At 51.4% G+C, this 23,216-nt stretch overlaps 1 protein-coding gene across 2 annotated transcripts in view; it reads right to left on the reverse strand.

Annotated features, from left to right (window-relative positions):
• Positions 1-3,250: 3,250 nt before the first annotated feature.
• Positions 3,251-23,216, reverse strand: part of LOC116949303 (laminin subunit beta-2-like) — a 71,676-nt gene continuing 51,710 nt past the window's right edge. Inside the window, exons 22-36 of one of the 2 annotated variants that reach the window (XM_032966443.2) lie at positions 21,123-21,286; positions 19,824-20,048; positions 17,902-18,122; positions 17,427-17,523; positions 16,416-16,642; positions 15,917-16,053; positions 15,058-15,242; positions 14,503-14,759; positions 13,874-14,077; positions 12,713-12,857; positions 10,799-11,006; positions 10,114-10,255; positions 9,368-9,544; positions 8,920-9,076; positions 3,251-7,689 (exon numbers count right to left, since the gene is read on the reverse strand). In XM_032966443.2, coding sequence (XP_032822334.2) covers positions 7,550-7,689; positions 8,920-9,076; positions 9,368-9,544; positions 10,114-10,255; positions 10,799-11,006; positions 12,713-12,857; positions 13,874-14,077; positions 14,503-14,759; positions 15,058-15,242; positions 15,917-16,053; positions 16,416-16,642; positions 17,427-17,523; positions 17,902-18,122; positions 19,824-20,048; positions 21,123-21,286 — 2,686 coding nt within the window. In that variant the 3' untranslated portion in view covers positions 3,251-7,549. Of the gene's footprint in view, positions 7,690-8,919; positions 9,077-9,367; positions 9,545-10,113; positions 10,256-10,798; positions 11,007-12,712; positions 12,858-13,873; positions 14,078-14,502; positions 14,760-15,057; positions 15,243-15,916; positions 16,054-16,415; positions 16,643-17,426; positions 17,524-17,901; positions 18,123-19,823; positions 20,049-21,122; positions 21,287-23,216 lie in introns of those variants that run through there. The other variant, XM_076072106.1, reaches the window with a different exon arrangement.

Here is a 23,216-nt window from a genome sequence, read left to right on the forward strand (position 1 = left end):
TACGTGGGGGCACACGCCGTGGAGGCGCTAGTGACGGCGGCCCGGTGGCTTTAGCGGGCACCGCGAGGCGCGATTTTGCCGCCAGAGCGCCGTGGCGGGGGCGAGGGGGGTGGGCGAGGGGGGGGGTGTGGGCGAGGGGGGGGCGAGGGTGTGGGCGAGGGGGGGGGCGAGGCCGCCATTTTGCAGGGCTCTAAAGGCGCCCGCCGCCACACTGTGCGAGCGAGATTCGCGACTCATAAAGCGAAATAAAATGACAACAAATTTTCCCGCGATATGAAAAAAGTCACCGTTCACACGCGCGCGCCTTGCACATTAATTACATTATAATTGCACCTCTTCACCACCAACCACACCCCCACCCCCTTCCTCGGCAATGCCGTACAGTAATTATATTGTTAAAGATCCTGCCGTCTAAACTCCCCATTACTCCAAATGACGTGCTCGAAAAAATAAATAACATTGCGCAACCAAGACACCATATTTGTGGATAAAAAATATTCACCTTAATATTTTACCACAAATTTTAAAGAAAAACGCCAGCAACTATACCATAAAATATATAAGGCGACGTTTCGGGTATTGGTCCTCTAGCATATAATTCGCCCGCGACGTCACCGTATTTTAAAACATTCCTGTCAACCCCTTATCAGTGCCCTTATTAGACCAATTCAGACCTTATTGGTCACCCCGTGCCCCTTATAACCCTCGACGTTCATCCTACAAAGTCCCATCACAAGGAAGAAACATTTTTTATATTTATGCCCGTATGGAAACGGCTGTACGCCGTATGGACCTGAAAACTCAATTTCCCTGTACAAGAATAGGGGTAAACCGTAGTATGGGTTAATAGGAATGTTACCAATTGCGGTGGATTTATAAACTGGCAAAGGCGAATGTGGGGCAGCCATCCAGCAGTGGATAAATAGCGGCTGACGATTAAAAAAAACAATGGGTAAAGTTGTAATTTACACAACCAAATGTATTGTCGACTTTGGGATTATACAGATGAAACATTACCACCCAAAAAATATACCGCCACTTAAAAAAAAGCGTGACCCATGAACCCAACATTCGTAGCCACTTTAAAACACGAAAGAAAGTATTGCAGGACATGAGTGCATCTTTGATCTTTCACGAAGATCATGGTCCACCTTAAACCGCATCTGCAAAAAACCCATGACGGATGTCCCAAATGGAAAAATTTTAAACAACAACTCTCCAGGATTTAAAGCTTTCGTGACTGCAAGGATTCATCTTCTTTGGTTCTTTCGGTAAAGTCACGTAGAATGAGAATAAAATAATAAAGTAACACAATAATGCTAAATTACTAGTTGCCTCTGTGGATGTGTAGGTTTTGACTTTAACATAGCCATTTCTGTGACCAGTCACAAGCTAATCCCTCAGCTATTTGATATGTAAACCCCTTTGTCAAGGTGCCTCACTTCTCCCAACCAGCTTAAAGTCGCTACGAATCTTAACAGCGTTCATTGAAGCTCTGTGAATGTGTAGGCCTTTACTTTAACATCTATTTCTGTGACCAGTCACAAGCTAATCCCTTAGCTATTTCAATGCTAAATTACTAGTTGCCTCTGTGGATGTGTAGTTTTTGACTTTAACATAGCCATTTCCGTGACCAGTCACAAGCTAATCACTCAGCTATTTGCACAAGCTAATCCCTTAGCTATTTCAATGCTAAATTACTAGTTGCCTCTGTGGATGTGTAGGTTTTGACTTTAACATAGCCATTTCTGTGACCAGTCACAAGCTAATCCCTCAGCTATTTGATATGTAAACCCCCTTTGTCAAGGTGCCTCACTTCTCCCAACCAGCTTAAAAGTCGCTACGAATCTTAACATCGTTCATTGAAGCTCTGTCGTCCCGGCAGGTCTGTTCCTTTCACCTGAAGACGGCCGCTTGCGTTGTGGCCGAAACGTCGTGAGAATTTTATTGTGTTATTTTATTATTTTATTCTCATTCTATGTGACTTTACCGAAAGAACCAAAGAAGAACTCTCCAGGAGTGTGCGACTGTGGTGGTCATCCAGAACGACTGGCTGATCCACAAAAAACGAAGGAGACATCACTGCGATGCACTCTGTCTTGACCACCTGAATGTGATATTGTAAGTGTTGCTCTGCGTCTACCTCAGCCGTACGAAAGCTGAAGTGCATCTTTACGTAATTCATAATGCAGTACTCCACGTGCCTGTTATGCTTTAAAACATTTTAAAGAACACCCGCAGGCATTTGGGTTTTACATTGTTTACAGACAATGCCGTTATACGTATCGTTATGGTGACAGTAGACTTTAACCCATCAGTAGATAGAATATGGCTACGAATGATAGATACGATGATGAACATGTGAGGACCCGTTTAGGATTAAAGTCCTCTTTTCATAGACACTTGAAGTAGTACAATGTGCATTGTCATGTCCCGAGTTGACAAGACTCCAGGAAACATGCAGTCGTTGAGCCAATGTTTGTTTGGACATGGGGCAAATGTTGGTTGAGCGTTAGACCAACGTTGGGTCAAAGTTGCATGCTTCCTGGGATACTTATCCAGTCATTCCAAAAGTTAACATCTGGCTTGGCTTCATGAGTACTGTAGTTATCGGGAGTGAAACTCGAATTGTTCGTGGGTGCCTATCCACGTCTCAAATTTTCCATGGCCCTAATCTGCGAAAAACTCGGTACACCGATGGATTATTATGTTTTTCCCCCCTCCAAAATATCATGAGTGACCCGGACGTGGCAGGCAAATTCATCATTCGCATCGATCCATGGAATAACTGAATGGATATCAGTATATTTTTTTGCGGCTGGGCATGGATAATAGGATGTTCTAATGGCATGCACATTATATATACAATTTAAGAACTTCTATTGACTGTAAAGAAACGTATGTTGGGGGCTTGGGTGGGACGCATCGCTTGAATCGATGGTGGCTGATGGTCAAGACTAATGACCCAGCGGATGCTGGCGAACGAGAGGAATTCATCCGAGAGAATGTCCACTGAAGAGATGGAGCGATGAAATCAGCTCATGAGCAGAATATCAATTATTAAAAATCGCAGGATCACAAGAGATGGTGGCTTGTTTGGCAAGGACTTCATCCAGCAGTGGATTGACCGTGGGTGTGTGATATGATGGTAGGTTTATGGTGCACAAAATCTCTACAATTGACATTTTCCTCAACTCATCCAAGATGCACACAATTCCAAAACATATAAAAGCATCACCCGCACATGAAGTCTTTTATGAAACATAAAAAAAAAGTTTTATTACATTTATTCAACTTTAGCCTTTATAACAGACTGTAATCCCAGTGCTATATATCACCAATAACGCCACACAGTGCGAGGGTTGATGCATACATACATACATTAGTACCGTCACCATGGACACCCACCTGCGCATTGCAGATACTTGTGTGTACTTCTCGTCGGGTCAAACAAAAACAACTACTGCACTTCAGTCATTTTCAGAATCACCAGAAACGTTCAAAAGCAGTCATTCTGACGAGCTAAAAATAAGGCAGCTTCCCCCCCCCCAACTCAAAATCCAATGTGCTCTGCTTCAACACAAACTGTTTCACGCTGCATGTACCTGATGATTGGGAAACGCATTTCGCTGGTAAACGAGTAGAAACCACCGATTCAAATTAATATCATCCATCTTCATTGGGTGAGAGGGGGGGGTATTTCAGAATTTAACGCACTGCGCTGTGAACCAGACGACCTGAGTTTGATTTCTGGCCATGACTAACAGCGCTGGCCATTGTTATTCAAATCGGTACTGGGCACCCACCTTCACAAACCCGCGACGACCAGCCTGGTGGAGTTTAGTATTTAATAACAAAAAACCTCCATGACCAACATGGCATGGGGAACCGTTCATCCAGCCGAAGATTGATAAAAGGATGTGAATAATTATTAATGAGAAATTATCTGGATTTTAATCAGCACTCTCTACGTTATGTGGAACATGTTTACAAACAAGCAGGTGCTTGCAGTGAGTAACGACTTAATTTGAATGCAGAAGATTAAACAAATGTAGTGGGTCAGGAGGAATCATATTTATTTATACTGGAAGAATCCGATGAGCTATAAAGCTCCTTTTCACAGATGTCCAGTGGAATCTCGGAAACTTGGTGGTACAGGGTCACTTTTTAAATGGTTTTGGCTCCATAGACGTAGTTATTCTATCACGGTAGGGTACAGTCATTTAAAAACAAAGGTCATTTCTCAGCAGTTGCAGATTATGCCCAAGTACTCTAGTGTGGTTGCCGAAGACCAAATCACCCTAAATGTGCCAGTTCATGTCAGATTTTGGATGCATGGATGAGTGACATCAGTGCTTGCCAGCTGTTGTAGAGATGGGGCTGCGAGGTGGCAAAAAAAGGCAGCATTGCGTGTCAATCTCTAGTATACATGGGTTTTCTCTGGGTTTTCGTTGGTTTCCTCGCACACAAAGGCAAACATTTTTAATATAATGGGTCAACCACTCCAATGTAGCAGGACTCTTGTGAAAAATGGTGTTAAGACTCGGCTAAATATTTTGAAAAAGTAACAATTCAGTTTTAGACCAATTAGTCTCCCAATACTTGTTTTCAATCATAAGAAATTGGATACATGGTTTTACAGGTCTTCTGTATTACTGCTTACAAAACAGTAATATTACAGGACCTGACATTGGGCAACATCTGGGCAAGCCGTGTCTTGGCCTCACATTCCACAATTCAAAGTGAGACCCAGTGGATTTTGACGTCATATTCCTGACACGTAGTGAATTTTACACAATTGCAAAGTTTAGTGCACATATACAGCCTTAACAGCAAGGCCTGATCCATTGCGGGAATGACAAATTGCCTTACCGGTAGAAAACGCACTCATAAGATGGAAATATCCCCTGAAATAGCCCTTATTGCATATTTAACTCTAATGAAGTAACAATGTTAGGAAAGTGTACTAACTTCCTATGCATTTCTGTACTTAAGCATACAGCCCAGTAAACATGCAAACGTTGGCTCAAAGTTGCATGTTTATTGGGAGGACCGTGTTTATGGGAGCACCAAGGAAGATCGTAAGCTCCATTACAAATTCAGCACCACTGGTCACAAAGTTCCTGGGAAAGTGGGTCTGGCGGAAAGCTTTCATCTTAACTCTGACGTTCTGTAGAGTTAACTCTCGATTATCCGGGGTAATAGGAGGAAGGGATTTTAAAAGGTGTATCCCTGCAATTGTTTGCTCATGCCACAGCTGGCGGAAGGGCCTCCTCTAGAGAGAGCTCCAGAGTGCCCCTCTAGGTGGTACTTGGCCTACTTTTCCATGCTCTCCAGATGTTTTGGGAGAGGCGGACGTACCCACACACTTTGCCCCACCGCATGTGATCTGCCGATAAACTAATTGTCGTGAACCAATTTATACTGTTGGGTGAACCGAGGTGGGAAGAGGGGGATTTAAGAAACTTGTCATTTGTTTAAAATGCCATGTTTGGCAGCACACAGCAGTCTACACAATGGCCTACTCTTGCTAATGACGTTGGGTGATCTTTAACATGCACTGCGAGCGAAGCAGACGGCGCGTAGTATTATTATCGTCATTACCCAACGCAGTAATAATCAGGGCGGCCGCTGGATTCGAACCTTAAACCTCTGCAACAAACGGCGACCGCGCGATGGCTGGGCCATATGCAAGATAGGGGTGAAGGAGTGCTAAGTGTCCTCTGTTTTTATTGCATCTTAAAGTCAGTAGTTTACTTGGCAACATTTTTGCGGTCACAATTGGGCACTTAGTCACTGACCCTGGGATGAGTGAGGGGGCAGTTAATACTTAAACCAGAGTGTAATTGAAAATAGCAAGCTTAAAACCTCAACCTGGATAATCTGCCCACGGATAATTGAGAGTGAACTTTAGGTACTTCCAAATGTCAGGTTAACAAACACGATTGAAAAAGTGGCAAGATATCCAAAAGCGGACGACAGCATGGCTATCACTGGGTCTTCATTTGAATTTCTTGTTCAGATAAGTGCTCTTTATTTCAGTATAAATAGTCAGGAAAATTGATACGTTTTCTCACACATGTCAGATACTTTTTTGTAATCATGATAATGGCCAAACATTAACAATTGTATCGGTCAAACATCCCCATGCAGGACTCTTACGGAAAAGAGTCTTGATACTCAATGAATACTTCTTGGGTATTATTATTGTCCTCCTCAAAAAAATATCCCACTGAAGATGAGCGTAGAGATTAACCAAATCTGTAAATGATGAGAAACCCATCATAACATAAAAATAGTATCGGATGGAAAATCATGAGTTTCAAACAACGCACAGCAACGATTAGAAAAAGAACTCCGCTTTTGTGCATCATGCAAAATCCGTCATCAGTTCCTGAGTGACTGCATTGTGGTCCTCTTGTCTTAGGGCCAAGTTATTTTTTTACACGTTTTTACATGTTGTTTGAAACATATATTAACACAGATATATATGAAAATAAAGCATATTTGAATAAATGCATTTATGATGAAGTGGCTTAAAATGTGAATTGTTTTCTTGTTAAATTGGTTACTCAGTGTGTATTACCATTATTATATTATGAATTCCGTGGGCCAAATCACCTGGAGTGCACCACAACACTCATTGAATGCATCCTAAATGCGTTTGTGAAAAAAAATATCAGTTACGTGTACATAATTCCCCCCGTATGTGAGTAGGATAGATGTTTGGGAAGGACGTGTACATTTGTATTCACCGTATCGATTTTCCAAACAACCTTTCTGAGAATAACAATTGACACTTATTCTAAGAAGAAAAAATGGAATTGGAAACCTGGAAACTGTATCACAGCGATAAGGCAAAACTAAACAAACAGTAGCGGAGATATACATCGTGGGTCTATGGCTTAGCTACAGAGTGCACAGGCGGTGCAGCTGCGTCATGCCAACAGACCAAATGGAGCCCAGGTTAAGAGACAGGTGGCAATTTGCCAGGTGGGGCAGCGCCCACCTTTTAATTCATTGCACTGTCATAGAGACTCGTACGGACATCCACAGACACGCATAGCTTGAGTTCTGATTAAACCATATTCTCAGGCATTGCGAGTTAATGGTCTCAGCTCAGCCATCACCGACTCACAGATAAATCCACAGATTACACAGAGACCCAAATATTTACGTGGAGACCCAGAGACTAGCGGTTCTAGCTATCGAGTGTGCAGATGGTGCAAGAGCACCAGGATTCACGGGCCAGAGAGGCCCAGTTGCCGGGTTATGAACAGAGGGGGGTAAAAATTTTACAGACGGGAGTGAGTCCATTTCATTCCTTGAATCGGCCTATGCCAACCACACTACACCACTCTCTTTGGGTGTTGAAAGGATGGAAGAGTCCAAACTCCGACCTAAGTGCTGAATGTAATTTTGCAAGCCCACGGGCCTCATGGCGTGACACGCACAGCTGAAGGAGGGGTGGGGGGCGGTTCCTCTGTCCTGTCTCCCTTACTTTGAGAGAGCCAGGGGTGATGATGTCGTTGTCATTGGACTTGCGCACTCAGTTCTGGCACGCAAAGTAGTGCTGCACCCTTTTGCTGATTTCCATCTGCAGTTTGGAGGCCCTTTCCTCCAGGCCATCCAGCTTGCCGGTGGCATCCACCAGTTTGTCTGCCTGCGATTCCAGCAGCTTCTCCAAGTCTGCAGAGAGAGGGAGGGCACGGAGTGAGATGAGGGCATGAGTGTGCATTTGCTGCTTCTCGGGGGGACAGGCCATCTATTGCATCCACTGGCCAAATCCCATGACGCAGATGGGGCAGTTGTGGAAAGAGTGGAGATGTTTCCATACCTGCGCAGTGTACTATGGCCAGATCCAGGTTGGCAGAAGAGGTTTCACTCTGAATCAGTCGAGCAGCAATATATTTTATTCAGCTCCGAGGTGTGGAAGCTACCTGGCCTGTCGCTCCACACGACGTCTTGGGTCTTGGCCAAAATTATTCCCTTCCTTCTATACACTTGCGAAACATCGACCCCTGTAATGGAACATCTGTGACACGATCAAGCTGGCTTACCTATGACCCATCCTGAGTTTAGCCAGGCTGGATTGTGAGAGGAGCTCACAGATCCTGGAAAGATCTGGACACAGTCCCATCGGCGAGCTCCTCTGGCAGGCAAAGCTGCGTTGGCTGGGTCATGTAGCGTGCATGTCCAGCCATGCAAGCAGCTTCTGTTTGACTGGACAGAGGGGGCTAAATGGGCGCTGCATAGGCTACCAAAGACTGGTACAAGTGGTGTCAAAATCGGCCTCCATGGAAGAGGAAAGTGAAGGACGCTACTGGGCAGTTGGAAGCAGTCGCCCTCTAACAACAATAGATGGTAGAGGAGCGACGCTCACAACAGCGAGTGGAGCGCCAGGCGGCTAAAATGCGGAAGGGAGCACCGGTGGTGCATCTGCCAGTCATCTCAGTCAGTCAACCCATGATATCTGGATCTGTCCCATGACCTGTCAGGAAGCCTTTGACACTTCACATGGCCTCAAAATACACCTGGCCTGGCACTGGCGTTGTGGTGATGCCACCACCACTTAGTGGCATACGACGGTCGTTGTTGTTGGTGTGGTTGTAGTCACATTGGTTGTCATGGTGATGGTGTGGGGAGCGGTAGTGTAATGGTTAGCGCTCTCCGCGACGAACTCGGCGAACCAACTTCAATTCCCGCTCATGACCAACACCAGTGTCCTGTGCCTTATTTAGGTCGACTCAACCTCAATTGAGCACGTTGTAAGATGTGGAAAAACATTGCCACGAGGGAAACAAAGGTCACCGGGCATGGTGCTGGCCACCCACCCCATCGTGTGCAACTTGCCTCAACAGTTTTATAAAGGATATACGAGGGATCTTTGCCTTTGTGTGACTGTACTCGTGTGTTTACCATTAAGCCGCTTCATCTTGTCCTGCACGTCCTGGAGCAGCTGAGATGCCTGGTCGCGCAGCTTTTCGGCGCGCTCCCTGGCCTTGTCGCTGCCATTGTACCGCGAATCCATCAGCCCTTGCATGTCTTTAAATTTATCCTTCACTTCTTGCAGCTCCTGCACACACGCACGCATGCACGCACGCACAGTGGCGATGAGCAGGGCATTACCGGGGATGCGAGGTGATACCGGTTCTATGGCTGTGGTTCATCACGAGGCGAGGTTGCTGCTCTGCAGCAGAGCAACACGAGTGAAACGCTGAACAGAACGAGTAGCCACACACGATCTGCGTTTGCCTATCGTGCATTTCGCTCCAGCTCTCACACCAGTCATTATGCAATACACCGTCCCAACACTTTTTTTTTTAACTTCGTCCGTGGGAACTCAGTTTGCGCGTTCGTCACGTACATCTGCGGCGACGTCGGCGTTGTCGCGCGCCCGGGCGGCCTGCGTCGCGGCATCCTTGGCCGCCAGCTGATTGGCTGCGGCCTTCTCCTTGAGCGCTTGGACGTCGGCGGCCATCTTGGTGAGACGATCCATGGCATCCATCAATATCGCTCCCGCGTCCCCAGCCTTCTTGCCTGCCTGCGAGGGACATGGCCGCCCTCGGTCATCGTTGTTCAGCAATAACAATGACGACGACGACGACGACGACGTCGGAAGCGACTGTTCAAGTCGCGTGGAGGTGGCCGCTACTCTCGCAAAGCGCTGCATCACCCCGCTCTAGAGAACGGCCCGTGGAAGGGTTTTGTTGAATGTCACGGTTGCTGAGCACAGGCCCAAACTGTCAAGCAGCCAGCAACAAGCAGCACTTTTGAAGCTATAATAGAAAAGACTGGAAGTAGTTAGTAGGGAGGATGAGCCTTCGGCAGTATCACATTCGGGGTTTAAAATAAACCGAACACTGCACAAATTAAATGTCTACCGTGAGTGTCAAAGGCCAGTTGCATAACACTCCTGAAGTGAAATATCCCTGTACTTCACGCCAACTTACATTACACTCAAGACATTTTTATGCCACTGACATTTGGCCTTGGAACAGCCGACACCAGCTGAAGGTGGTCACTAGGCTGAATCAATCGTGGCCAAGTACCACGTGCTATGCCGTGCCTCCCTCCCCCACCCACTTCCCCCTCTCCGCTCCCCCCCGTTACCTCATCGATGCGGTCCTTTGCCGAGTCAATATCGCGTTGGGCGTTGTTGATGGCCTTGCGAGCCGCGCTCTGAGCGTCGTTGGCCTCCTGCAGTGCTTGCACGACTTCCTCGGTCTTCTGCTTCACCGCCTCAGCATCCGCCCTGTGCAAGCACAGAGACAAAGAACGATCCCGCTCCGTGTAGCCTCTATAGGCTGTTGGGGTAATTGCTGTGCGCAAGCAAGATGTGGATATGTGGCTAGAACCAGCTGTCTTTGACTCCCCAATGTAGATTTATTTGCATTAGTTACTCGTTATTGGGGCTGAGTCAACATAGGGGAGGCCCAGGACCTGTTCAGATAATTGCCACTGATCTTAGCCCGATGGAGGAAATGGAACTGGGGTCACCCAGCTTCGTAGCACAGTGCGCTAACCACTACGCTCCCCCACCCCAAATACAAAGATCCCTTCATAGCCTCCGCAGGCTGTCGAATCAAGTGCTGTTAGCGATCAGCCATTAAAGCTGCCATGGAGCTCGATGGGGTGGTGGCGCCAGACACCGCGTCCAGCTGCCTTTGCCTCCCCAGTAGTGATGTTTACACACTGGACTAGGTGCTCGAGTGGACTTGGGGGGGGGGGGGGTGGCCCAGGACTTGATTTAGATTGAAAAAAAAAATCACCACCGACGTTAGATCACGCGTCTTACTTGGCTTTTTTGGCGTCGGCGAGCAGGCGCTGGGCAAGGGTCATGTTTTTGGCCGTCTGCGCCAGGATGGCGTCGACGTCGGAGAGGCGTGCCACGCTGTCGCGAATCTGCTGAGCCAGCGCCTCGGCCTCCCCGGGCGTCACGGGCAGCCCTAGCTTGAGGACGTTGTTTGCCACCAACATGATGCTCTCTGGGTCCGCGCCCTCCTCTGCGCAACCGTAAAACACCGCCACCCCACCCCCGTTAGTGACATTGCTATTCAGTGTGCAGGCGGTGCAATTGGACCGAGGCCCACGATTCGTTGGCGATGAGGGTGGAAAATTGGGACAGCAAGTTCCATTTAATTCATGGCACTTTGGATTCTTTTTTTTGTCATGGCTGGAGAACATCATGGACCATTTTTGAGACTTTCAGAAATTAATTTGGGAGCAAGTGATTGATACTTAATGACGTTTGTTTCAGTTTACATTCATTTAATATGACATAACGACACGTATTCTATATGCAATACATTTTATCTCCCAACACGATCTGTTCCCTCCAAAGCGTTCAGCTGGGTGTGCTCCACTGGCTGACAGGGCCGATGCCACTTGCCGCGGGTCGCCCATCCAAGCAACATCGCGCACTCATTACACGCAAAAGTGCTTGCCATAAATGAGCCACAATACCTTGCTATCTCGTCAAGAAGCATAAACCATCACGGGAACTCCAGTCATCCTCGCAGCAGCGGCTTTTGACTAGCCATCGAACAAAGACGGTTACCGCATTGCGCGCATTCAGATGCGTGTGTAGTGGTGTTATTTCACACCGACGACTTCTTTTTCTCCTGTGTGCCTTTATTCGTACAGAACTCCCCGCGTTCAACACCACGCGTCTCCGTCGCAACTCTTCCTCTTGTCCTGCTCGTCTTCTGCGTTCCGCTCGCTCCACTAGCCTGCTATGTTGCACTCTGCTAGCTTCTCCACTGCTAGCCTCTTACTATACACTCTGCTAGCTTCTCTACTGTTCGCATCTTACTATACCCTCTGCTAGCTTCTCAACTGCTAGCCTCTTACTGTACACTCTACTAGCTTCTCTACTGCTAGTCTTATCACACTCACACTTAAGATTCCACTAGCCTCTCCACTGCTAGCCTGACTACCCTCACTCATCCAACCTCGCCCGTGCCTCCAGCGGGGGAACAGCCAACACCGCTGGAGAGGACGAGGTGTGGAGAGCGGGGCCCGTGAATTCTCTTGTAACTCTCTCTTGTCTTCACTCCAACTAACTCAACTCCTCTGCCTCACAAGTTCCCCTTTCATCATCCTCCTCATTAAATGGCCCTCATTAAGCCTGCCTCATCCCGACGCCTCTCGGACGTGTTCTCCCCCTCATCGCCACTATCTCTCGCCTTCGTGGCGCCTACTCCGCGTTTCCATTTGCAGCCAGCCAATCACCGCTATGCATCTTAATTGGTCGCCTCTCTCCGGTTGCTCTCCCTCTCTGCACCTGTTCGCCCTGGCGTGACCTCACTGGCCGCAGCTCACACATGCGTGCACAAAGTTTGCAAACTCCAGCGTGCGTTACTCCACTACACGTGCAATGCAGCAATCTGGAATGCTCTTTCTTCCGATATTAGGAAGCCACTGGAGCTATGCACTTTTAAATCTAAATGGAAAACTAATTTGTTTAGAACTGAATTTTGCGTTTAATTTGTTGTCCTTCCCCGCACCTCCAATTAGCACGGTTGGCTACGTGCGGTGCGAAAATAGTTCAAGAGACAGTATATACAAATTGGAGGCAATTCAGGTGATTTGGTGATAAATATTGGCTCTGTAGCAGAGTGGTGTGAGCTGGGCCAAGTCTCAGTGCATCGGGGGGCGGGGGAGAAGAGTTGGGGATGGTGGGTGGGGGTGGATTGTGGGCGATGCCCACCGTTGAGGAACTCCTTGATCCGGGCGATGAGGTCCCGCAGCTCGGCCACGGCGTGCTCCATCCCGGCTTTGCTCTGCTGCGCCCGGTCGAGCGAGCGCTGCGCCTTGTCGCGCATGTCGCTCGCCGCGCGCTTCACTTCGGCCACCTGCCCCCCACGCGGGTGGGCACAGACACGCGCAGAAAGAGAGATGTACTGGATGTATGTTGAACTTCTTTTGCACCGTACGTAGCCCACCGTGCTAATCAGAGATGGAGAGAGAGCAAGAGAGGGAGACGGTCACCTTCATCCCCGACGCAGGGATCGGGCGAGTGCTGTTAGCGGGGCAACTATTGGAGGCCAGCACTGCACACGGAGGTGTGGTGGGGCCAGCGCCACGCGATCAGGATGCCTGCCAGGAGGTAGTGCAAAGGCCTTGGTGACTCGTGTGTAGAAACACGTACACGGCGCGAGTCGTGTTCGGGAGCATGGAGGTACATTCCCGCGTTTTTGGGGACGATGTTTGGCACGGAGTCGCGGTGAGAACGACAACAAGGCTGCGCTGTGTTGTTGATGTACCTCCAGGGTTTCTCTATCAAGTAGTTGTCATTGTCACGGACCGTCCCAAGTGTTATCATCTGTGACTTATACAAGTGAGTACGGTGCCCAGCAAGAAGGTAAACAACGGTTGATACTCGGCGCTGGTTGATCATTTCGTTCAGGTCAGGGAGAGTGTAGCAGGCTGGTTGACTGGTTACACCAGGTTAGGGTTAGGGCAAGAGTCTAGTTTGCTCATGTGTGCCACTCACAAACAGCGGGGCCACGCCGCCCCAGGACCAAATTCCCTTCGTGTTTAGTTCTGAGGGCTGATTGAGAATAAAATAAAATAAAAGACTGTAACACCCCCTCCCCGCACCAATTTCTTCCTGATCGTGCCCGTCAGCTGCAGGTCACGACACGAATTATCAACTCGGAACTCTCGCAGGGCAGTGCAACTCCTTCCGCCGTTCCCCGACACGAAAGGCCGCGCCGCTCTGCGACAGATCCGAATGGATTGTTCGTCATGCAGCGAGACGTCGACAGCAAAACAAACAAAAACATGCGGAAAAAAATATAACTGGAAACGGAAACATTCGCCGGAAACACAAGGGCACCAGGGTCCCCCCGGAGTTGACGGGCCTCACCTTAGCGGCCATCTTGTCGAGCTCTGCCGACGCCCTCTCGACCTCGAGCTCGGCGTTGCGGGCGCGCGCCAGCGAGTCCTGCGCCAGCGTCAGGGACCCGCCACAGCCGGGGCCACCGCACGCCGGCCGGCCAGCGTTGTCCCGGCAGCCACCGCCCCCGCAGCGCGACTCGGAGCACGGCAGGTCGCCGGGGGCGCCGCACGTCTGTGGGGCGCCGGGGAGAGACGATTCGGTTGAGGGAGATCGTCATGACCAGCGTGGTGAAGTATGATCAAACAGCTCCCACAACCTGCACAAGCACCGGTGACTATGCACGTGGAGGACCACATAAAGTCCGTACATGGCCTCTGATAAAAATCACCCATCTGGGAAGATGAGCAAGGTTGAGCCTGAATACTACTTTGCGTGAGAGGTATTATTGGCCGAGGGCCTACACAGTGGGTAGCAAAGGGCAGAGCAACAACATCCATTGCTGCAGACGGGAATCAGAGCAGTGGCAGCAATAAAAGTGACAAGAGCTTGACAGATCGAGTGGCAAGGAAGCACTTGAATGATCAATCACTGTCGTAGCAACAATAACAGAGCAACAATGCTATCCACGCCGGCAGGTCCCCTCTGGCACTCCACACCTTCTCGTTGATGCGCTTGACGCTCAGCGCCGCCACCTCGCGGTCCAGCTCGTCCAGGCTCTTCTTGCTGTTGGCGAGACGCTCGGCCAGCGACGGGTCGCCAGGGGCGCCGCCGCCGTGCCGCATCAGGTCCTCCGCGCGCCGCCGGGCCTTCTGGGAGGCGCGCACGGGCCCCGACGGTCCCCCGGTCGCCGTCTCCGCCTGCTTTTGGGCGTTGCGCGAGTCTTGCCACGAGCGCTGGATGCTGTCGAAGGCGCCTGCGCGACGGCGGACGGGGCGGAGGCAAGGACCGGAGGGGCTTGCGCAGCGTGGCGGGCAAAGCCACCAAACATCCCAGTTTGGCCAGGACAGTCCGGGCAGTTTGAGAAAGGCTGTCCCGGTGTGCCCACCCCATCTCCCCACCCCCCCACCAAAGGTATTGGGATTTCGTCGCTCGTTTAAAATATCGAGCCTTGTGTTCGATTAACGATGCGGGAATCTCTATCTTTGCAAGTGTGCGTATGTGCGTGTGTGCTTGTGTGAGCCAGAGCGAGGTGCAGGAGCCCCTTTGCGCACCGCTGAAGTCAGAGTTGAGGATGCCCTGCAGCCTGGAGTAGGCCAGGGCAGCCGACGCGTTCAGCCGCAGGGCGTCGCGCTCCAGAGCGTCCAGGTCGAGGTCGGTGCGGTCGCGCTGACTCTGAAGAGACTTCACGGTCGCCTCGGCCACCGAGACGAGTTGCGTTAGACGATCCAGCTGCCGCCTGCGCAGGGGGACGGTTGAGATGAGACGGGGAGATGCGCAGAGGAGTAGACACGGAGGCAGGGAGGCGGAGAGATAAGAAAACAGGGGAGTGGAAGAGATGGGAGAGATAAGGCGAGGAGAGGAGGAGGAGATGGGGAGAGGAGGACGGAAGAGGAGATGGGAAGGCGGAGGAGAGGAGGACATGAGAAGACAGACAGACGAGGAGAGGAGACATGTGGGTGGGGTGGCTGTGAGGTGCAAACCCAATACCCCCAGGTCCAATGTCTCCCCCACTTGCCACAGGCAAGCACCTGGTCCTCTTTGGCCCCATGGTGCCCCAGTACAGGTGCACTGCCTGCCCACTCTGTAGCTTCTTTAATAAACACTGAGCCCTAAATAGCCGAGTAAATCACAATTAACACAGTAGCATGGGCCCTGGCGTAAGTAACTAAATTAAGCCACCCCTCCTCCTGTCCAAATTCCCTTCCCCCTTCTTCGCACCGCGGAACCTGGGCTCCTCTTCCGGCCCCATGGTGCTCCGGTGCAGTTGCACCACCTGCAAACTCGATAGCTACGTATGTATGTTAAACTTCTTTTGGACCGTACGTAGCTAACGGTGCTAATTCGGAGGAGCCGCTGGTTTTCGCCCAGCGGCTCCCCCGCGCGCCACGCCTCTTATGCGCAACCTCTGACCTGATGTTGTCGCGCAACATCTCGAGGCGCGCCACGTCGCTGGGCCGCTCGTTGCCCTTGGCGATGATGTCCTGCGCCTCCTTCAGCTTCTTCTCCAGCTCCTCAAATCGGCCGTCGTAGGCGCCGGAGATCCCCGTCTGGTCCATGGCAGGAGGGGGTTGTGGGGGGGGGAGGGTGAGACGCGCGATGGACGCGAATTCAAATCTTGGCTTCAGAATTGACTCAGCCCATCACCTCTCCGGGGTCAATAAAATGAAAAACCATTTTGTGGGGGAAGTCAACAGTGGTTGTCCTATGCCCGTAACCGACCCTGTCATGGGAATGTTGAATTTCCCCAAATTGTTCAGTATTGTAAATGGGAGCTAAGCACCGTCTCATTTCTCCTTGCAGCCGGAAATCTTGTTGTTGTTGCCATTCCGTCTCTTAATATACGTCTCCACGCGACGTTTTATCGGTGGTTGGTTTTGACGTGTGGAGGGCAGGGGTGGGAAGCTCTCACGTCGGCGAGCTTCTCGGCGCGGTCCCGCAGGGCGGTGGCGCGGGCGCAGAGGGCCTCGATCTTGCGCGCCCACCACGAGAAGCACGCGTGGCACGGCTTGCAGGCCGGGAAGTCGCCGGCCGCGCCACGGGAGCACGCGTCGCAGCGCGCGCCAGTCACGCCGTCGCGGCACACGCAGCGCCCACTCGTGGCGTCGCACGTGCCGCCCTGGGGGTGGCAGTCGCACGCTGCAAAGGCAAAGATGAAGATCACCCGTCTAGCCTTTAACGGACTGTCGGCGCAGGTGCTGTTAAGCGAGCGCGCATGAAGGCCGAGACGGCACACGAGGGGGGCTGTGTGGCCAGCACCACACTCGGCCGCCTTCGTCTCCTGATGTTTACACACTCTACCACCCATTGGAGGCCAAGTCGACCTCCGAGGAGAGGCCCAGAACCGGTTCAGATAATCGTCACTGGTGTTGGTGGCCATGAGCAGCAATCAAACTCGGCTAGACTACCGCTCCCCAATGTCACACCCTGCACAAACGCATGGACGGATACTTGATAGAAGCGACGAACCAGCACTCACTACAGTCACTCTCGCTCGATCACCGGCATTCAGTCCCCTTCTTATATCATGCATTTGCATGCATAGGGCACTTAAATGCTTTGGTAATTATGAAAAATTCGGACCATAACGCTGGCATATATGGCTTCCTCTTTTTCTCGAATAAAGTTATAGAATGAATGGTGCAGAGAGCCTTTCACACATTCCACGGCGGCACTGCGAATAATTTTCTAAAATAATTTGCAGTGCCGCAAATTTGAAATCGCTCAGTGCTTAATAGTCGAAGAGGCATTGGTGAATTCCCAGTGTGACTTTAGCTCTTCAAAATATAGAAAAACACGATAGTACTACCCGAGTGCGTCACGGCCTTAACAGGTTACGGACAAGGGGAACGAAGAGGGAGGGAGGAGGATAGGGGGGTGGGGGGAGGGAGGGAGGAGCCGGTTGTGCGGCCCCGATACTCACGCTTGCATCCCTTGTCGGGAGACCCCCAGTGGTTGGGGCCACAATCGTCGCACGTGCGACCTCCAAACCCTGGGCGACACTCACACTGCCCGGTCACCTGGGACGGGGAGGAGGGACACATGGGGGGGCCACTTGGTGTGAGTTACGCGTGCACCTCATTCGCTCAATCGCTCAGACATTCACTCACTTGTTCAATGGCTCGCTCAAATTCAGTCACTCACCCCGTTCGCTCACGAATTCGCTCGTGCAATCGCTTACTCAATCACTCACCAATTCAACCACTCACTCGATCACTCACGCAATCACTCAATCGCTCGTTCATTCCCTCACGGCTGCTGTGTTTCCCTGCTTCAACGAGCAATGTGGAAACGCTCGTCTCTGTAGACGGCCCGTAACAAGTGACGGAAAATAGGCATTCCCGTGGCATGCCGATCAGCGCTCAAGAGTCCTGTGGGCCCAGGCGTGGTCACCTCACCGGGTCGCAGGTCTGGCCGCGAGCCCTCGCCGGGTTGCAGGCGCACGGTTGGCAGCCACCGCTGCCCCCCAGGCCCCAGTGTCCCAGCGCGCAGCGGTCACACGAGCTGCCCTCAACGCCGGCCCGGCACCGGCACTGCCCGGTGCGAGCGTCGCAGCGGCACGGCTGCGCACCGTCAGGGCAGCTGGCGGGCTCCGTGCCGGCCTCAATACAGCTGCAGGCTGAGCAGAGTCAAACGTGCGCGGGGTTAGGGTACGGGCCAAGCGGCAACGGTCACGCACGCGTAGGGTCCGGCACAGACGAACTAAACTATTGCTTTAGCAGGTGAGGCCCACGGAGCTATGTACATCTTTTTTCAGAAGCGACCTGGCCACAAATGATAGCTCAACGAAGTGGCTTATCATCATGTGGAAATTTATAGCAGCCAAATACTCTAAATGCATGTTGATTCTAAGTGTGGATGGGAAAACCTGGAAGACCCGGACAAAAATCCACGTGTCCACGGGGAGAGAGACACGCAAAACTCAAAATAAACAGACGTCAGGGTCGGGATAGAACCCACGACCTCCTGTATACCAGGCGAGGTAGTTAACATCTTACCACCTGCCCCTGGTTTTCCCAGGACAGGTGGCAAACCCGTCTGCCGTCCTGAGAAACCTGTCGATTTTCCCCGGACATCAAAAATTCCGTATTATTTATTTTCAGGTGCGTAATAATAACTACGATACACCGCTCAAGACGACATGTCGTTCTCCCCCTCTCACGGGGCGTGAGATATTTCTCTTCCCCTGACATGTCCCGGGGTTTTTTTCTTTTGTAATTCAGAGACAGCAACCGTAATGGAGGGTTGGCGGGCATGCACTATTAGTGAGCACCTGGTCAAGGCTGCACCGCAAAGACAGCTTTGGGTTATAGTGTTTGGATAATTATTCGGGTTATGGACATTATTATCTATGAGGATATTTAGATATTGTTTGCCTGAGCTGTACAATTTAGGTAATTTTTCTCAGTCATATTAGGATTAGGATTTTGCTTTCAGGGTGAGAATATGATTAGACTAGGGTTGGGAATAAGGATACACTCAATGTTAGAGCTCAGGCTCTGGTTATGGCTGGTGGGTTCAAAGTTAAGATTATGATTAAAGATATTATAAGGTGTTCACATCGCGGTTAGCGTTGCCTTTATTTTTTGCGCTTGTTTTAGGGTCTGGGATAAGAATTACCGATGGCATGAATGCGGTGACCTTGCCCAGTATAATGGATACTGTGTTAGCATCTGGGTTAGGGATTACGGCCGTCGCTCACGCTCGGTTTATCATCACGATTCAGATGGGACGACCCCGACCGCAAAGATGCGCAGAAATTAAATTTACACACGGAAATAAAATACGCAATTTCTGTACACCTACGACTCATCATTCGCATCTACAATACACAACTGGTCTCCATCGGGCACACTGCAAGGCCTGGCGGGAGGAGCAAGAGCCCAATATATACGGAATGTCGGGCCTATTTTGTGGCAACGTTGGGCAAATGTTGGGGCAACGTCGGAGCCAACGTCGGAGCCAACATTGGGGCAACGTTGAGGCAAGATTGAGTCAACGTTGGACCCAACATTGCGGCAACGTTGTTACCCAACATTGGGGAAAAGTTGGACCCAACATTGGGGCAACGATGAGGCAACATTGGGGCAACATTGAGGCAACATTGGAGCAACGTTGAGCCAACATTGGAGCAACGTTGGACCCAACATTGGGGCAACGTTGAGCCAACATCAGAGCAACGTTGGCGCCAACGTCAGGGCCAACGTCGGAGCTAAAGTTGGTGCCAACGTTGCGGCTAACAGTTCCGACGACATCGCCAACATCGGCCCAGCGTTGCGCGGCAAACCGGGAGGGCGCACGCGTGGGGGGAGCCGCTCACGTTTGCAGTCCTGCCGCAAGGCGTCGCCGTAGAAGCCGGTGCGGCACTTCTCGCAGCGCTCGCCGTGCGTGTTGTGCAGGCAGCGCTGGCAGCGGCCGCTCACGGGGTCGCAGGCCTTGGGGTCGCGCGGGTCCACGTTGCCACTGCAGTCGCACGACGAGCACGGCCGCCCGGCCACGGACGGGTCGCCGCTGAAGCCCGGGGCGCAGGCCTCGCACCGCGTCCCTGTGCGCGCCGCAACAAGCGCTGGCCGTTTACTCCACCGTCGGGCCGCCGTCACAAGCACACTCGACAGCTCAGAGGTGACGACAGGACCTCGTCGGTTATGCGCAACAAAAGATTTGTCGTCGTCGTCGTCGTCGTCGTCATCACCTTCATCGCTTGCGATTTATCCGGATAAACATCTCGTGCGAGACCCAAACATCGCCCGCATCCGGGCTTCGGCAGTCCTCCTCATCAATTGCATCAGAACATCAATGGGCCGATGCACGCAACAGGAGCGCGATTGTGGCCACGCAACCCGAACTGTGAACCAAGCAGTAAACCATTGCAGCGTGCGCTCCTTCAGCGGAGGAGGGGATAGCAAGACTTCACGAGCTCTCTCCTGAAGCCCTCCCAGTTCAGTTCAGTTCAGTTCCATTTATTTGGTATAGCCCTGTGAGCCATTCGGCTCTTGAATCGGGTGCAACCGCAACAAACAAAAAACAAAAACATGAACAAGAAAACATCTTAAAAGTGACTATGTGACTGTGCAAACAGAAAATCCAGGAAAAAAACATCAAAATATTCCTCGTGGCGAGCAGACGTCGCTATTGGTCATTCATCAAGAACGGAACAGAAATATCCGCCTGCAGGATGAAGGCCTGCCCATTCCGTTGGCATCAATCGCATCGCCTCGGGAGAACACACGGCGCTACGCATACAGTCACAGCGGTGTGCGGAGTTAGCAGGAGGTCGTGCCGACCAAGCGAGGGAAGTGCGACCACGGCGCGTCCGTGTCGTGCACAGCGAGGAGGGAAGCATCACGGTCAGAGTGTTCAACGCGGAGAGTGGAGGGAGGAGAGGCAGCGAAGATGAGGTGGAAGGGGAACACGAAGAGGTGACATGAAGGTGTAGAGTGGTGGGAGGGGCGCAGGGGGAAGGACCCCCGCAACCAGAAGTGGAGGGGTGCGACCCGGACAGCCGGGCCCATTGCAACATAGGAGCAGAGCAGGAGTGCGTAGAGTCACTACAATCTCGCTTCTCTCCACCACCGGTAGGGGGGGGTCACGACCGCCGTCGCCATGGCGCCGTGCTCACCCGTGTACCCCGGGAGGCACTGGCACACCGCGCCGCGCGTCGCGGGGTCCGTGCTGCACGTCGTCGCGAAGAAGCGGCCACTGCCCGGCTCGCCGGGGCACTGGCACGGCCGGCAACGCCCGCCGGAGCCCAGGCGCGGGTCGCCGTAGTAACCGGGCTCGCACCTGCGGCGGAGGGGGGGGGTAGCGAGGAGGGGAGGGGAGGGGGAAGATGACAAGGTGTCGTCTTGCGATTGCGCTCCCTTCCTTCACACTTTTAACGATTTTGGCTTTCCACTTCGCGAACAACCTTCCAACAAGAGTCAACATGGTCCAAAAACTGGCAAGCACAGTCAGTGGGGCATCAACACCCAGTGCTACGGACATCAACGATGGCCCTTGTGGACCCTGTAGCCGAGTACTGTGCACCAGTGTGGACCAAGAAGTAGTCGCACTCGACTTGTTGATGTCCAATTGAACACCGCAATGTGGTGTATTACTGGAACCCTCAAGTCGATCCCAACACCCTGGCTGCCAGTGCTGTCACGAATCTCTCTCTCCCACCAATTCGCCGCAACGCTGCAACCCTCCGGGAAGCCTTGCGAATCGAGGGAAACGGTCGCCTTCCCATTCATCAGGAACTCAATAACATTCCTCTTCATCGCTTGAAGTCATGCAAGCCCTTTTGGACTCATGCGCTTAACCTTAAACAATGTGGAGCTTAGAGAGCTGAATGGAGTTGAAAAGAACTCACAAACAAACACGTTGTGAAAGACCCAACACAGAAGATCAATGGGTTTGTTCTTCCACGAAGCTCATGGTCCACCCTAAATCGCATCCACTGCATGAACCGTGGCAGTAGATGCGGATAGCTGATGCACAAATGGAATATTAAAAACTCTCCAGGAGACTGTGACTGTGGTCATCCAGAACAGACCGAATAACATATAATGAGGCAATGCCCCAATACACAAATAGGAACGAGACATCACAGCGATAAACTACTCTGCTGCACCTGACGTGCTTGTCCGGCTTGACCATCTGGACATCTGTGAAAACTACTGGACAGCTGTCAAAAAGATCTTAATATCAAATCAGATTCCTGCAGTATAAATACATATTCTGATTCTGAATGTGAAATTGTAGTTCTTGCTCTGCATCTACATCAGCCATACGAAAGAAGAAGAATACTGCAATGTCTTGCCATGAGATGACGCCGTTTCCATTTGTAGTTCTCACACCGCACAGTGCAAAGCCTCGTGTCGGTTCACAATTATGCTGCCCTCACCCCATGCCCACCTCTCTCTCATTTCATGTCACTCGACTCGCCTCCGCGCACTCTCCACCCTAGCAACGAAGCCTTTCCAACGCTCAGTGGGAGGTCGCTCATTCTCCTCTGCTGCCCCCACAGTCCGGAACTCATTTCCCCCAGCCGTCCGGGGCTGTCGACTCTCTGCCTCTGTTCACGACCTTCGACCTTCTCCTCTGCCTAGCACCAACTTCCTTTCTCCGTAAAAAAAAAAAATATTCCCACTTTTTCCTGTTCTGCGTCTGGGCCTGCGGTCGCGTTTAGCCACCGCCGTACGAATGCGCACCGCGTCCTTCTCTTTTAAGTTCCCATTTTATTGACCAGGCAGGGCCCCACTGAGCTACGTAGCTCTTCTTCAGAAGTGACCTGGCCACAAATGACAGCTCAACGAGATGGCTTCTCGTCACGTGGAAATTTATCGCGGCCGAGTACTCTAAACGCGCGTTCATAAACGTGGAGGGAAAAAACTCGCGGAAATATCCACACGCTTCTATGGCCCCACACTTGTGTCCACCTTAACCAACACGCACTGACCAGCACGGCAAAGTACTGCTTAAATCACACCCCCATCCTGTCACCCCAAGATCCAAATATGCAAGCGTCAGGGTCGAGATCTAACCCACGACCTCCTGCATACCAGGCGAGGCAAGTAACATCTCCCACGACCTCCTGCATACCAGGCGAGGCAGGTAACATCACCCACGACCTCCTGCATACCAAGCGAGGGGGATGACGTCTCGCCACTGCGGCAAGATGCTGCGTGATCGACTGACGGGGGGTGGGGTTCTAAGGAGTTCAACACGTCGG

Source organism: Petromyzon marinus, chromosome 36 (genome assembly GCF_048934315.1).
Source record: "Petromyzon marinus isolate PM22_M1 ecotype Great Lakes invasive population chromosome 36, UKy_Petmar_22M1.pri1.0, whole genome shotgun sequence".
Lineage (NCBI taxonomy): Eukaryota > Metazoa > Chordata > Hyperoartia > Petromyzontiformes > Petromyzontidae > Petromyzon > Petromyzon marinus.